General features: G+C 35.4%; 1 protein-coding gene across 1 annotated transcript; it reads left to right on the top strand.

Annotated features, from left to right (window-relative positions):
- Positions 1 to 1,952: 1,952 nt before the first annotated feature.
- LOC121781428 lies at positions 1,953 to 4,196 on the top strand. The gene has a single exon (XM_042179166.1). It carries the CDS (start codon positions 1,953 to 1,955, stop codon positions 4,194 to 4,196), a length of 2,244 nt encoding a protein of 747 aa, XP_042035100.1.
- The last annotated feature ends 13,232 nt before the right edge of the window (positions 4,197 to 17,428 follow it).

Genomic DNA, 17,428 nt, shown 5'->3' with positions numbered 1-17,428 from the left:
TTGCCTCACTTGCAATATCAATGCAATCTTTGGAGTTAGTTGTGGTATACAACGTACCCTCCTTCTTACCTCGAGCTACTATCATAGCTCCCTTGGTAATCTTCCAATTGTTGCAGCTAAACGTCACGGTGTACCCTTCTGCATCAAGCTGCCCAATCGAAATCAAACTTCTCTGCAATCCAGGAATGTGTCTGACTCCATTCAGTTTTATCACGGATCCATTGGACGTCACTACCTTCACGTTTCCCTTTCCCACGATGTCTAAGGGCTCGTCATCAGCCAGATGTACCTTGCCAAAATCGCCAGAAACGTAGTCTTCCATTATCTCTATATTGCTGCAGGAGTGGAACGACGCTCCAGAATCCAATACCCACGATTCCATCGGACTACTGACACTCAAGACCAACGCCTCGCCATCGTCATCAGACATGGTAGCGTTTGTTGTCTTCTTGTTCTTCTGATCCTTATTCTTATAATTCTTCGGTGCCTCACAATGATTTCTAAAATGCCCAAACTCATCACAATTCCAGCATTTAACTTTATCCAAATCCTTCTTGGATTAGCTCCTTCCTCTGGAATTTGATCTTCCACGATTTTGCTTTCCCTTCGATCTGCCTCTCTATTCTGTATTCAGTGTTGATCCCGAAGTAGAAGATTCTGATTCTCTCTGGCGAACTTCCTCACCAATCATCAGATCTCTTACTCTGTCAACTGTTAGGTTTGTCTCTGCAGCAGTAACTGCTGTCACTGTGCCAGCCCAACTCTCAGGCAGAGATGATAGCAAAATCAGGGCACGAATTTCATCATCGAATTTTATATCAACCGAGTTCAGTTGCGAAGTAATCATGTTGAACTCGTTGAGATGTTGTTGCACCAGCTTTCCCTCTTGCATTCTAAAATTAAACAATCGTCTAATTAGATGTACCTTGTTTGCCGTTGATGGTTTCTGATACATGTCCTCCAAGATCTTCATCATCTTCTTTGTCGACTTTGCTGCAGTCGTGTGATAAGCCACATCCTTGGACAACGATAGCCTAATCGCACTCATCGCTTTTCTGTCCAGCAGCTCCCACTCCTCCGTTCCATCTTTTCGGGTTTGGTTTTTAAAGGCTTCCAGAGATCTTTACCGTACAGGTCATCCTCAATCTGCATCTTCCAAAATCCGAAATCAGATCCGTCGAACTTCTCTACAGCAATTTTCTCATCGATCCCCATCATGATTTCTGCCTCTTAAACCCTAGGCTTTGATATCAGTTGTTGGGAAATAAACACAGGCAATCACGAATATGAAAGATAATGAACACAAGAAATTGTTTACCCAGTTCAATACAATGTGTATCTACGTCTGGGGGCGATGCCAAGCCAGGGATTTCACTATATAATTTCAGAATAAGCATAATTTAACAATGAGGGAGCACCTCTATTTATAAGCAACTAGAGAGCCCTAATCCTAGTCAAACTAGGAAACATATATCACAATGAAAAAATACTTCAAGAAAACAAATCTTAAACATGGTAGGAGATAAATTAGGCTTCATAGTTAACAAAATATGCCAATCCAAAATCGAATCAAGCATTCGTCCGATTAAAGCCATAATACATTCCCAATTAACTACAAAAAAAATTCTCAAATTTACTTCTACGATAGAAATGAGTGCATGCACTCGATTTTCCTCTCCCATTTTCTTATCTGTTTATTCAGAGATTCCACACCAACGCTGCATCAGATCGAAAAATTAGCCAACAAATCCATCAGTGTGCGATTAAGCTCCAGATTGTTTCTTCTCTCTCACCGGAATCGGCCGTCGTGTCTATTGCTGGAATCTGAGAGAAGAAGACGCGAATCGCTGCGAAGAGCATGAAATTCATCTCCTTCCGAGAACACCTCGGCGTCCGATTCCGATCACTTTGTTTGATCTCAAAAATATCTAATAAATTAAAATCAAATGTCGATGGATTGTAATACCTGCAATTACTACTGCAACAATGATTACATGGACAAAGTCCAGGAGGAGCTGAATAAACCTATGCCTTGGATCGGAATGTACATCGCAGCCGCGTCCGTTGTTTGCTGTTTGTCTATGGCGGCAGATCTCTTCAGCGGCTTACACTGCAAGCGTCTCTGGTTTCCGTGTAAGTATTTCTCTCTCAACGCCATCTCCTTAACATTGCTTGCTGTCACCACCAAGCTGCCCGCCGATCTCACCAACGACATGAGAGGGGTTAATGACAAGCTCGCTGTGATCACCAGCATCGTTTTGATGGCGATTTGTATGGCCAATTTCATGACTTCGTTAGGATCTGTGGATAATTATGAGATGTTAGTAAACCTAACAGCGTTAGCTATTTTAGTGATTACTTTGACTGCAAATGTCAGCATTCATATCTATATGATGCGTGGATTTTCCGTTGTTGACTCTATAATGGCAGAGGAAATAGTTTCAGTTGTACTCATGCTTTTTCTGCTTGGGACTCTGTGTTCTTTCTCTTTGATGGTGCCAAGTGCTAAGAGATATTTGGAGGCAGAGTACAAACAGATGGAGAAGATCGTTTCGAGTAAGCCTATTGAGTGGGGGGATTACACCATTGACGAGCTTAGAATTGTGGTTAAGAGGTATTGGGTGATGTCGGAGACAGGCTCCCTTCAGTTTGTGTTGGCGAGAGCATCCATCTCCGTCACTGCAAGCTTGGTATGCTCTTTGCTGGTTCTCACTCTGATTGAGGCTCATGTTCGCCTCCATTTGATTGACAATGATCCGGGCTGGACCTACACCAACTACGCGTGGTCCATGAACTGGATATTGTACACCCAGTGTGTAGGAGCAGCGTTTGGTGCTGTTGCTCCTCTCTTCAGATGGATGTTTGCTGCGCATTTCAAGCTCTCAGCGTTGGGGGAGAAGAGGGCTAGGGATGAGCTTTATGTTGAGACCTATTGGATTTCAAGGTTGGTGGAATGGAGAGAGTCCTCTCTTCCTTTACATATTCACAGCTCTAAGTGCAGGAAACTTGTTCATGATGCAAAGGGGTTACTTCTGAATATCTGTATCCGGACTCAGATTTTGTTTGTTTTAGCCAGCAAAGTGATACTACTAACTTCTTGTAAATTTGGAACTTCAGTCCTTGTGTGTTTCTACCGTTTGAGTCATTTGAGCCGAGCACCAAACGATATGGAAGGGTGCTGCGAGTCAAGGGCCGGATCAGAGCTGGATTTCAGCCGTTATGTTCTGTTGCTTGAAGGCGAGGCGGAGCTGCCTAAGAAGGTCTTGAACAACCTATTGAATGAGCTTGATGTACTGATTGAAACAGCTGAGCAACAAAAGCCCAAGAACCTAATAGAGCTTCTTATGAAATCAAGGAACTTCAATGGAGTGAAAGAGTTTGACAGCAATCAAGTCCCAAGCCTGCATTCACTTGAACCCCCCAACTGCTGGTCTCTTCCTGTGGTGACACTAGGAAGCATAGCCATAGCGCTCCCGAATATAAACCCCAACAGGGTTAAGAAGCTGATACGCGGGATCAGGGAAGGCCTATCCCTCGTAGGGCTCATTGAGAAAACACTCAACAGAGTTAGAGACCCAAAAAGCATTAGGAATGCAGCAGACAGGGTGTGGGTGGGGATCGAGCTATACGGCCAATGGGAGAACAAGACTGGGAACCTGAAGGGGACAACGGGGAAGGAGATCCTGCAGAAGCTCTCAGACACAGCGAAGAAGACTGTGGTCGATTTCATGGCGAGCACTGATGATTTCTTGATGCAGAACCCGGGGAACTGGCCGTCTAAAGTGACAGCTGCTAACTCAATGTACAGGGTGAGCCAGACGATCTTGCTATCCCACAACGATGGGGATGATCAGACGAATGATGCTTTGTTTGAGAGATTGTGTGTGATTATCTCGGAGATATTGGCTGCTTGCCTAACCAATTTGGTACGTGTGATAAATTCCAAGTGTCACAAAAATGTGGTGAAGGAGAGGCAGGAATGTACGAGCCAAGCGGCTATACTTCTAGGTGAGACGCTAGAGGTTCTTGAAATTCTGCAGCACCGTGATCTTCCGGGCTTGCGCTCGGAAAATGCAGCCGATATTGATGAGTGGAGGGCGTTTATGGAGAACGGGAATGAGGATTCACCAATCAGGAAATCGGATGAAGAGCGTGTGTGTATAGAGATGGAGGGATTTGTTGTAGACGGATTGTGATGAATATTTGAACCATACTTAAGACAGTTTTTGGTAGCATAAGATTTCTTTATAACAAGATAAATTGCATCTGATTTGTTTTGTAGCATGAGATTTCTTTCAACAAGATTATTGCTGTAGCACCCCGAAATTTTTTGACTTCTTTTGTTTTATTAATGTGGATGTTGATTGAGAAATTCATTTGTGGAATTTGATTTTCTATGTGATCGAGTAATCATGTGATTTTGGTTGTTGCGAGTTATGGAAAATATTGTGATTTATTTTCCAATATGTGAATTTAATTAAATGGGATCATGCATTTTTGTTCTAGCCATTTTATTGAATTTTTCGGCCCTCCTATTTATTGGAAATAATATTTTCTCTCTTGGATTTAATTAATTATTTTGGGATATTTATCCAAATTAAATCCAAACTAAATTATCCCTAAATTATTCTACATGATTTTCGACATTTGCCCCATTCCTTGGAATTTTCGAAATTCTCCTATTATTTAGGAGAAGGAGTTATTTTGCAGATTTAATTGGTACTTTATTTATTTCATTCATTGAATTAAAATCCAATTAAATCTTACCATGTCTTTCCTCGCCCTATTTTAATTAGGATTTAAAATAGTTCCTTGTGGAAATAATCCTCAATTTTCGATCCACCCCTTGTTTTTAAAGGAATTAATATTTTGTTCCTATTTTGTGGGATTCCTTCTATCCAAATAAATATCAAATTAATTCCTATGCCTAATTCATTGAGGATTTAAATATTTTTCTTGAATTACTCCCCATATTACACGCCCCCTCCCTCCTTTTCTACTTGGAGATTTTTAAATTGTCTTGTTGGGATACTCAATATCTTTTTACCTATTTTGTGAGTATATTTCTCTCCAAGTAAATACCATAACTTTCAAAAATCCCCCCCCCCCTACACGCCTATTTTTATTAATTGTGGAGCTTATTCATTGACCTCTATTTTATTCTTTCACAATTTTAATTGTCTTAATTAAGTGTGGGAATAATAATTTAATAAATAAAAGAAACCCTAACCCCTAGCCCTCATTTCACACGCCTCCCTCCCTCTCCCTCTCCTCCCACACGCCTCTTCTCCCTCTCACTCAATCCTCCACCAATTCTTCGTTCTTGCTACGTTTTGGAGTTGGAAACTCAAAGATCCATCGAAAAATCAACCAATTGTCATTCCTACCGATTGTTTCCAAGAGAAAGGTATAATTTTTGATCCACCTTTCCCCTTCTTACCATTGAATCCATAATTTTTGAACCCCTCATGCATATAGTTGAGTGGAGAATCGTAAATCTAAGAGTTAATTGGTTGGGAAGGATGGTTGCACAAGAATATGTGTGTGTGTGTGCGTGTATGTACATGTGTGTGTTAGTGTGTGGATGAATCAATTGTGAATGTTATGTGTGATTAGGAAAGCATGGCGGTAGTTTCGTTTTTTAAACATGAATATGTGTTGGAAGCATGAATATGTATGTGTGAGTGTATTATAGACAAACTAGGGTTTGTGAATGTTGAGCATGAAAACTGTTGTGTACGGACAGTAGGTTCCGACGCATTTTTGACCAATAAAACGATCTTATTTCGACATAAAATTTTATCTGGATGAAATTTCAGATGTCTTCTGTATTGTGTCAAAATTTCAGCTTCAATTGATGACGGACGAATTTATAACTAATTTTTCAATTGAACTGCGCAGTCCTGCCAGAAATTGTGTTTCGTCCAGTGAGTTTCGTTTTTGTTTTGACCGATCAAAAGATATGAATTTGGTGTGAAATTTTAACTGGATGAACCTTTATGTGTCTACTCTGTGGTCACCAAATTTTAGCTTCAAATATTATCGGATGGAATTTTAATGATTTTTACAAAAAAGATTGCGTTGTTCTGTCAGATTCTGTTTTGTTGAAATACTCTTCGTTGACAACTTTTGAATAACATGATACATGTGTGAGTAAGGAACCTATCCTATGATGTGATTATGTTATGTGTTGCACATTGATGTATGCTAAAGGAAACGTTTCGGTTATGATGGTAAACGATTAGAATGGGCAATGTGAGAAAACAATGAAAGTAACGATAGGGCATGCATGATTAATATGTTGATAGAAAACTGATTGTATTATGTGTTATGATGTTGACAAGGGTTGTTGTGCGTACGTGGGTACAAAGAGCAATGGTTGCATTTAAGTTGTGAACTGTGTGGTATAAACAAGCGAGGTGGGCTTTATTTTACTAAACTCTTTTACGCTCTCAAAAGTACGATTATGGTGGAATAAGGGTGGTTTAAAATGTTATGTCATGCCATGTTTGTTTTGATGATGAGATTGTTGCCTGATGCCTAGTTTGTTGAGCTTGCTCCAACAGGCTATAGGGTTATGTTAGACGAATTCGAGTCTGAGTAGGGCCGCAAACTATCAGGCTGTGTACATAGAGGGGATCGTGAGCCGTCCATGCTAGTCGGCCGGTCTCGTGGGTGAAGAGTGTGGCCACACTTTCGTAGCACTATGGTAAGAGGATGTGAATGATTGGTTGTTGAGAAATTGGGGAGATTGTTTTGCCTGGCCAGGCTATGAAACTGTTTTTGTGATACTCGATATTTCTTTTCTAAATGTAAAACTCGAGTCACTATGGTATGGATGACATAACTTTTATCAAAATGTTTTCGGCATGAGCCCAATGAGTATATTAAGTACTCAGCCCTGCATGTGTTTTCCCTATGTGCAGGTTGAACGGAATGTTGCGGCGGATGTTGAGTCGGGCTTTAAGAATTTATGGATGCGTCGTGTCTGCATACATAGGCGTCATCCTCTGACTCTCTTTAGATAACTTATTTTCGCTGCCTCGTTTGAAATTGTTTTTCTAAAAGTCTTCCGTTTTACCCCATACTGTTTTATGACATTAAATACCTTGAGACATTAATCCGCTGCTTAACTATTTAAATGATTAAAATATTTCTTCTGAAGTTTGATCGATTTTCTTGTTAAATGTTGCCTTTTATTGTTTCCCCATTTTCTTCCCCGTTTCTTAGTTCGTCCCCTAGTCACGAGTTCCCCGTCTTTGCTATTCTTAGTAAGGGCAGTCGTGACAATTGCATCATGTACTACTTGTAATCAACTTATGGTTTCCACCTAATCTCATCCATGAACATAGGAATCAATTTTGGCACAAAGATCATGTGTATAAAATGAATGCCAATAGTCCTTTTTGTTGAAATTAAAATCAACCTCCACTGATCTCGTGATAGAATCGACTACTAAGCTCGACGGCGAGGGGATTACCCACAAAATGTTGTCGGTATGGACGAAGGTTCAAAAGTACCAAATTTTGCTACCTTGAACTAGACGCTACAAGGATGCCATCGGCATGAGTGTGCACACGTTTCACGCGACATAGATTGTCATTGAGATCGGCGCGCTAGCTCAGAAGAACCTCAACGTCGGGGGATGGATGAGCGAGTGCTAAAACCACAGTAATAATCGAGCAACCACGGGAGAGCATAAGACCGGAAATAAAGTTTCCTACAGTTGATCCAGGATTCTCAAGGATTGAATAATTGTGCCCGGTTTTTGCATAGCCTATTTGGTGGATTAGCTTTGTCATGCAAAAGGAAATGAATATCAACACAATCTGTGGAAGGTACGGCCAATACTTAGTAACTTAGGTCACGCGGTAAATGGTGGAGTGCAAATCAAACATAGACATGATTTGAGATTATTAATTTAGGGAACACTATGGTGACACCATAGTTAAAATGACAACCTAGGCAAGCAATCTGCAATACAAAATCTGAGCACTAGTTAAAATGACAATCTAGATAAGCAATATGCGATATATATGCAATCAATCTACGATACATACACAAACAACTCGGCATATGGTTCCAAGCAATATGCGATACGAAATTAGAGATAATCAAGCAATCTGCGACACATATGCAAGTAAGCCTGCCACGTGGTATGCTAAGGTTGAATTTGCTCATAAATCTAACGATTTTCATTGGTGGTACGTTGCCATTTTAATTCTGGTTGTCGTTTTTGTACATACCGAGTGCATCCTCAATCACAATTTATTTAGGACTATTTTATACTCCCTCCATCCCATAGAAACATGTCATTTACGATTGTCATGAGTTTTAATGTGTAATTTTAGTAAAGTAAGAGAAAACGGGAAAAAAGTAGTTGAAATAGTATATTGAGTGACGAGATCCATAAATGATAATTAGAAAAGAAGAAAATAAAGATTGCCATAAATAAATATAAACAATTTCTATTTATAGACAAAGAAATATGGTCTATTTTAATTTAATGAAAAAGTAGAATAATACCAAAATTAGATTCTTTATCTGTTTCATAATATCATTCATATGTGTTTCATTTGGTAATGTCTATTATGCCTCATTTATATAGGTCTCATCCATATATGTCACAATTATCCTCTGTCCATGAAAATTTATCACTTATTTTCATTTTCGTTCATCCATAAAAATTTATCACCTTTCACTTTCATAAACACGGGTTTTGCATATTTTTAAGGCCTAGATTTGGCTCGTTTTCAATGTCAATCATGCAAATTAATTTCTTAAATTGCATATGTTATACATTTTGGTATTTTGACGTATTTGTTGATAAATGATAGAAAAATGTGTAAAAGTGTCATGGTGCAGCAGTCACTGTTCGAGCCGATTCTGGTGGCGAGTTTGAAGTCAAATCAGTGCCTACTACATACCATTCTCTTTGCCTTCGAAAGAGCTTCGCGTGGGTATCTTGAACATCTAAATCGGAGTTCTGTGGAGAAGTTATGGCTATTCTACGAACGTCGCGCATTGCAGTCAAAGCTGATGGAAATAGGCGGAAATTCAAAGAAGGAAAGAAATTGTTAGCCAAATCTTTCCTGTTAATTGAAGGGCTCGAATTGACCATCTTTCCTATCACTTGGAGGATACTTTTTTACCTATTTTAAACATTTTTCAAGTCTATATATACCCCATAACCCAATTCATAATATTCATCTCAGAGCCTTCAACCCTCTCCATCTCTATACTTCTTCCATCCCATATTCCACATATTATTCTTCCATCTTACATTGGAGCGGATCTCTGCAGCTCTAGGCAAGAGAGGAGTAAAGATTGCATAATTCAACTTTGGCTTTTGTTATGTTTTTCTTCATGTCTAAGTACTTTTTGTTGTTTTTACTTGTCTATGAATAGTAAACATTTTTTGTAGAATTTTTAGTAAATATGCTATGATTTTGAGTTATTTATTCAATTGTTTTTCCTTGTTATCTCTTGTAGTTATTTCAATTTCTCTTGTGCTTATACGTTTATTTGATTGGTCATCTTATTAATGCATGTGGATTCTACTGCAATAATCGGGAGATGAGAATTGACGTCTTTGCCAATAAAATCAGGAGATTTAAACCTTTGAATGGAGCAAATTTATCTTACGAGCTTTTAGGAGTTATTTCCTTAGTTCTAGGAAGGAGACTTCGGTTCTAGGTAGCAATCTACAAATTGTATCACACCCCAACCAACCCCTTTGTCGTATATTCTAATTATATAAATATGAAATTTTTAAGCAAATAACCTACATGTAAAATTCGTAAAACACCCATATAAGATAAACTCAGAAATCAATATTAATTTGTTTCATATTTCAAAACATTTTGAAACTGTATTAAGACTCTCCCACCACTCTATATGTTATACATTGGTCTACATGCAAAATGACGAGGAGGAGGTTGCTATAATACGTCAGCCGCCAACCCTGATAACACGTGGAGTTTCTAAAACTCATATCAACCAAAATATCAGCGATATCTTTGCTTGAAAAATATTAGTGGTTTATATGAGCCACAATTCTATGTATATAAATTTCACCATTAATTTCATGTCACAGAAATATCACGCATCTTTAACTATAATATATATAACTAGAAACAATAAATATCATAAACAATTTCATATTCATATGCACATGCTTTTATGATCATTTTTAATATCATGTGACTAATCAAGTTTGGTATATGCCTGGAATTTCCATTGTATACGACCCGTAGGTCCCTTATTTTTATTTGAACTTTCCACGAAGACCACTCTTTGTATTGACCTTTCCACGAAAGCCGCTCTTTGCTCTTTTGCTTTGACCCGTAGGTCTATTGTCATTGTATATGACCCAAAGGCCATTGTCATTGTGTATCAAATCCATAGCAAGACAGTCACATATCCTCTTTAATCCCATGATTCGAATGATTCCAATACCATTGCACCATTTACATATTCATTGCACCATTTACATATCCATATATTCCATCAATTAACTCCAATACTATAGATAAACATATTCATTGCACAAATCACATATCCACATCATATTACACCATCAATATTAAATAACACATAACCATTTCAGGCTCATATCATATAATTCAAATATTCACTCCAATTTAATACATAACAATCAATCATATAAAATATGTAAAATTAAAAGTGTGATTTATACACAGCCGAGTAAAACAGATAATCTGGTCGAGCACTTGTTCCTGTTTCTCAATCTATTAGCATTTGATCCTATAGAAACATAAACATTTAAATTATATTTTCAGTTCATAACAGATCTAATTAGTTATCAGATGTCTAATGTTTATAGTATAATTATAATAAGCTCTTAGTTTATGATATTGAATACTAATTGTTTACTATAAATGCAAAATTAGGGACTTGATGATGAATTCAAGAGCAGACCCACCTATGACGCTCAACCACGTTTATTTTAAATTTTAGAAAATTGAATAAGCATTTCTCCTAAATTAATCCATCTTTATATACTTAACGAAAAATTATAGTATGTCCATTATCTCATTGTGATGTATACACCCAGTGACACAAAAGAGAATTCCTAATTTCACTTGATAACATGGCTTCTTAGAAAATTCTCCTTTTATGTTAGTATATTTGAAAATCTGCTTTAGACCTAATAATAATAAAAAGTGATATACTTGATAAATTTAAACTCAAAAGGTATCCTACACTTTACATAAATCTAATTAAGGTGCTGATATACCAGATTGTAACCTAAAACATAATATTTGAATATGGAATTCTTATCAAATATATATTAGAAGCAAGATTCTACGTATGAAGCAATTTGAAATTTGGAAATTAGAACCTTGTTTACAGGTTTGAATATAATATGTCATAATTTATGTATAAGACTTTTTAAAACTGAATGAGCACCTTAAGCTTACCTCTCTCTATACACACCAAACAATTATACAAGAGCTCCTCTTCCCCATTCTCGTTTAACTCCTCGGAAACTTTTCTTTCTCTATATTTTCTTTTATTCTTTCCTTCTCATGACACACAAGTTATATATACATATATTATTAATTTGCCCTTTTTATTTATTTATTTTTTTTGTATAAAAATAACCGACTTAGTGTGAAAGGGATTAATCCCAAGTCTTATTTTAAAAAATTTATTCCTCTAGTTACATAAACATAGGACACTTTTCTATGACACCTATCACTAGTACCATTTAAAGAGTTCAATACTCGAGAGTTCATTTTTCTTATTTTACTAACCCATTGACAAATAAAATTTTCATTAATATGATATATAATAAGTGTATATTTATATATGTATCACACCAGAACTAAATAAATATATAGATAGACATGTGCGTACTATTCATTTCCTAAATTATCATAATTGGTTTTAATAATTAAAATTAATGATTAGGATAGCTACTTCGTATGTTGTTTATGATTACTAATCTTAGTAGAATATCTTTTAGTAAATTTAGTATGCAAATACAATATAAATGTGTAGGGGAGCAATCGCTAACTACAACTAATTTCAAACCATAAGATTTGTAGAAATCTCGTGGTTTATAAATTGTCATGTGTAATTTCGTTTTATTATTATTTAAATTTAAAAAGATACGAAAACTATCAAAATTAGGGTTGTGGACCAAAATGTCAATATAGTGTATTAAACATATCAATACTATTCATTGAATATGTCAACACAATTTAGCATTGACATTGTATATGTATTATATTGACATATTATGATAGCTACATTGACATTGAGCTGTTACTTCAAAAATACGAAAATAAAAAAAAAAATCAAATTTTAACATCGGAACATATGCAAGTGAGATCTCGTTAGAATCCTTATAAAATTATCTTTAAATTGATATAAGTTGTGTAAAAAATAATTTAAATTGAGATAGTTATAATCATTTAAAATTTGTAGATATTTTTGGAAAGTTAGTTATAACTAACTTTTGGTCAATTGACATTAATACCCCTAATTGAAATTTTATGTGTATTGTATTGATATTCATGAATGAATGATCTTGTGTATTGATTTTATGATCCAATGTCTATTATTTAGTTGTAGTTAGCAATTTATGAATGAGTTAGCAATATAACACACCCCTAAATATGTAATAATAATAATGATGATAAATCTGGGACATGGATGTCACAAATTGTATGCTTCGAGAGAAGATATAGTTTTACATTTGTAATAGCTTAATAACTCTACACAACGTAATTCAAGGAAGTCGATTGGATATTACCTTTTGATTGAGGTTCCTAAAACTCTACATTCCTTAGCATGCTTTGTATTATTTGTTTTTATATTTTCTGTTATTTGTTTATTTATTTATTTATATCTAGTTTATAAATCTAAATCCAAAAATCTCATGTCTCCGGATAGTATATGACGCATAGTATATAATAGACAGTTGCAATTTTATTCCCTGTGTTCGATATCCCGATACTGACCTTTAGTTATACCAGATCTACTTTGTATACTTGCAAGTATTTTTAGTGCTAATAAATAGTGCATCACACTTTTACCATTTTTGGAGATGGACCTCACATTCCACTAACTAATTCTTACTCACATTTTATTATAAAATTAATATAATGAAAATAGTACCTATATACCACTAATTTTTTCAACATACTTTCTATAACATTTCTCAAAATCCGTTGTTGAATATTGGACCACATCCTTGGGCTGAATTATTGGTAAAGCCCAATGAGTATTAAGTTGGCCCATGTCATGTTGTGAGCCCACTTATACACTCCACTCACATGACGTTTCAGATGGCCGCCACGTGTGCACTCCAAGCGAATGACTCATGCTAATTTTGCATTCAAAAGCGTCACCCACAAGTGTACAGGCTAAGTAGCATATGACAAGCTAAAATTATCGATCCTCCAAGACTAAAAGCCGGTTTGAGTATTACGATGCAACTTTGAACACTATCTAGACTACTAAAAGGGTTTTTGGTTTTCATTAACTAAGAGCAAAAAACAATTAAACAAGTAAAGAAAATTAACTAAGCAAGACAAACAAAGGATGATCTTTCACACAAATTTAGAAAGGTAGGGATATAGATTCGTTAGTATGGATCACGGGTTTCACCTAGAGATCATGCTAAAGTCGGTATAATTGATTAGACCCCCTCTAGGGTTTCACCAATGAGTATTAAGTTGGCCCATGTCATGTTGTGAGCCCACTTATACACTCCACTCACATGACGTTTCAGATGGCCGCCACGTGTGCACTCCAAGCGAATGACTCATGCTAATTTTGCATTCAAAAGCGTCACCCACAAGTGTACGGGCTAAGTAGCATATGACAAGCTAAAATTATCGATCCTCCAAGACTAAAAGCCGGTTTGAGTATTACGATGCAACATTGAACACTATCTAGACTACTAAAAGGGGTTTTTGGTTTTCATTAACTAAGAGCAAAAAACAATTAAACAAGTAAAGAAAATTAACTAAGCAAGACAAACAAAGGATGATTTTTCACACAAATTTAGAAAGGTAGGGATATAGATTCGTTAGTATGGATCACGGGTTTCACCTAGAGATCATGCTAAAGTCGGTATAATTGATTAGACCCCCTCTAGGGTGAATCTAACACGTAGATTAATCTCTAGTGTAGGAGTCTCCTCCATACAACTCGAGATTAACTCCTTAGAACAACGAACCCAAGCCATCTCTCTAGCTCATACATCTCTCGATCACATGTAACAAACGTAGTTGTTGATTACCTAACCATTCTAATCATGCAACTCTCAATGTCAATAATTAGAACAAGATATGATAACCCCAAATTTGTGTGATAACCCTATAACCAAATCTGGATCACACATATTTTTTAATCTTGTGGCTGAGATTCAAACTTAGATTTACTTCATAAAAAAGGCGCAGAGGGTAAATATGTCATTTCCCTCATTTAATTTCTGAAATTCGCTCCATTCTTTCACTCCACTGCATAAAATGATAGTTTTGGCGGATAGAATGATACTCTGAGTTGATACAATGATACTTTTACTGATTTGTAGGTATGTACATAAAATGATAGTTTTGGCGGATAGAATGATACTCTGAGTTGATACAATGATACTTTTACTGATTTGTAGGTATGTACATAAAATGATAGTTTTGGCGGATAGAATGGTAGTTTTGGCGGATAGAATGATACTCTGAGTTGATACAATGATACTTTTACTGATTTGTAGGTATGTACATAAAATGATAGTTTTGGCGGATAGAATGATAGTTTTGCCGGATAGAATGATACTCTGAGTTGATACAATGATAGATATACCACCTAGGGTTGTATTATATACCAAACTAGTTTTAAACACTAAATGCCAAACACATCATTATATAATAACGCGGAGTTCATTACAACTTTATTTGTAGTTCATTATAGGGAATTTTGAGATTTAAAAACAATGACATCATCATGCATAATTTAAAAATCTGAAGTTCATTATATGTTTGTTATTAGTTCATTATAATGAACTCCATGTTATCATATAATGATGTTGTTCGGCGTTTAAGGTTTAAGAGTGGTTCGGTATTGATCACAATCCTATACCGGGTTATACCACCTATCCTAAAGATATTTCTACGACTGCATTTAACTTTTGTGAAAGTTATTTCTAGTGCACACTACAAAAGTTCAAATCTCTCTCTCTCTCATTTTCATATGCTGTGCACCAAAAATGCAGCTTCCTTCGACAATTTCATTGATTATCTTCTCATTTCTTGTTTGGGGCAATGATGCTTCATAAAAAATATCCACATACATTATCCACATGGATAAATTCTCCAAACAAACGTAATTACATCTCTTTGCTGCTATTTTACCAAACAAGAGGAGGCATCCAATGCTAAAGATGATCAATATCCAACTCTCAACTTCATTATCTCTTCCCAAAACCACAAACTCCAAAAACTGTACACTTTATTTTATCAAAAGTTTTTTGGTGTTGTCACCTAATTTTGGAATATTTCTCCACATACAACATCACTTCAAATATTTAACTTGACCAGTAATCTGTTCTTCAAAAGGAAGAAAAATATAATTCATGAGATATTCTAGCATGACAAAAATATTAAATTTAGCAAGAACATTAGTGCATTACGTCAAGAGTAATGTTTATAAATCATCTTATATTATGGATTTTACGTACAAGAAGTTCGAAACTCACTGCGATTTCTACGATTCTTATAACACAGGGCACAATGAGTGATATGTATTGTGAACAAGAGTGAAATGTTTTCTGAAAAAGAGTGAAGTGTTTTATGAACAAGAGTGATGTGTTTTGTAAACAAGAGTGAAGTAAAATCAGAATAAGAGTGATGTGTTTTGTGAACAAGAGTAAATTATTTTCTGAACAAGAGTGATGTGTTTTGTGAAAAAGGGTGAAGTGTTTTCTGAACAAGAGTGATGTGTATTGTGAATAAGAGTGAAGTGTTTTCTGAACAAGAGTGATGCGTTTTGTGAACAAGAGTGAAGTAAAATCAGAATAAGGGTGATGTGTTTTGTGAACAAGAGTGATGTGTTTTGTGAACAAGAGTGAAGTAAAATCAGAATAAGAGTGATGTGTTTTGTGAACCAGAGTGAAACCCAATTTATTATCCGTCACAAATAAATGCCAAATCAAACCCCCTACCCATTCTATTTAATTTTAATGGTTGAATTTTGTCACATGCGGAAAAAATTCAACTACTATCTAAATTCGTATTTATATGAGTTCAAAATTTATGGAATAAAATAAATTTTCAAAAAGTTTCATGATATTAAACGCTGATATTCATAATATATTTTGGGATGATAATATTAGTTTTGCAAAAATATGGTTAGGTCAGGGCTATGTACAATTAGTTCTAGGATCGAGACAGATTGGTAAAATTAAATGATTACCATAAATTATAACCAAAATAAGGATACAGATAGCAGGCTTTCTTTTTTTCTCGATAAAGTGTAATTTAATGGATTGAGTTAAGTAAATTAAAGTATTTAATCAAATCTCGGGTTTCTACTCAGTTTTAAGCATAAAATCGTTCAACTTCTGCGGCGAAGAGAGAGAAAAAACTGGGTTTTCCCGTTGCTTTCTGAAAACTATCATTTTATCATTTTAAACTATTATTTTATCCCCTCAAACTATCATTTTATGATGCAAAAGTATCATTTTATTAGCCAAAAATCTAAAACTATCATTATTAAACAAAAATATCATTTTATCACTGAACCTATCATTTTACCCACTGAAACTATCATTTTATTCCCCGAAACTATCATTTTATCCAACCAAAGAACTCAAACAATCAATTTATCATGCAAAAGTATCATTTTACCAATTGAAACTATCATTTTGTTTCCATATTCCTCTTCTCATCGAGTATATTTTATGTGGACGGAGAGAGTATAATATAATATTTTGTTTAGATTTTTGGATTTTTGGTTTTTAAGAATATTTTATGTAATTACGAATTTCTCATTTCAGAATTTTGACAATTCGATTTTCGAATTTCTTTTATTAGAATTAGAAATTTCAGATTAGATCGTAAAAATAAGAACTGAAATTTGGGTTTAGGCTCAAATAGATTGTAAATACAACAAAAATGCCTGATATATCCATTCCTATTTAATTATTAAATAACGCATTGATAATACTTTGAGAAAATGTTGGGTGATTTTGAACAAAAAGAAATGAGATGTCCACTAAAGAAAAGCTCATGCAACTCTCAATGTCAATAATTAGAACAAGATATATCAAATTAGTAGCTAGACAATTGGATAATAAAAGCTCAATAACCAACAAAACCAACACAAAGAGATAGATAACATAAAACAAGGATTAACCTATGGATTCTATACAAACTTCACCACACCCCTAAACAAA

Source organism: Salvia splendens, chromosome 20 (assembly GCF_004379255.2).
Source record: "Salvia splendens isolate huo1 chromosome 20, SspV2, whole genome shotgun sequence".
NCBI classification, from domain to species: Eukaryota; Viridiplantae; Streptophyta; class Magnoliopsida; order Lamiales; family Lamiaceae; genus Salvia; species Salvia splendens.
This window is presented reverse-complemented; position numbering and strand designations above follow the sequence as displayed.

What these genes read in the sequence shown, in the direction of transcription:
- LOC121781428 (XM_042179166.1), top strand. Translation starts at nt 1,953, where the DNA reads ATGGATTGTAATACCTGCAATTACTACTGCAACAATGATTACATGGAC.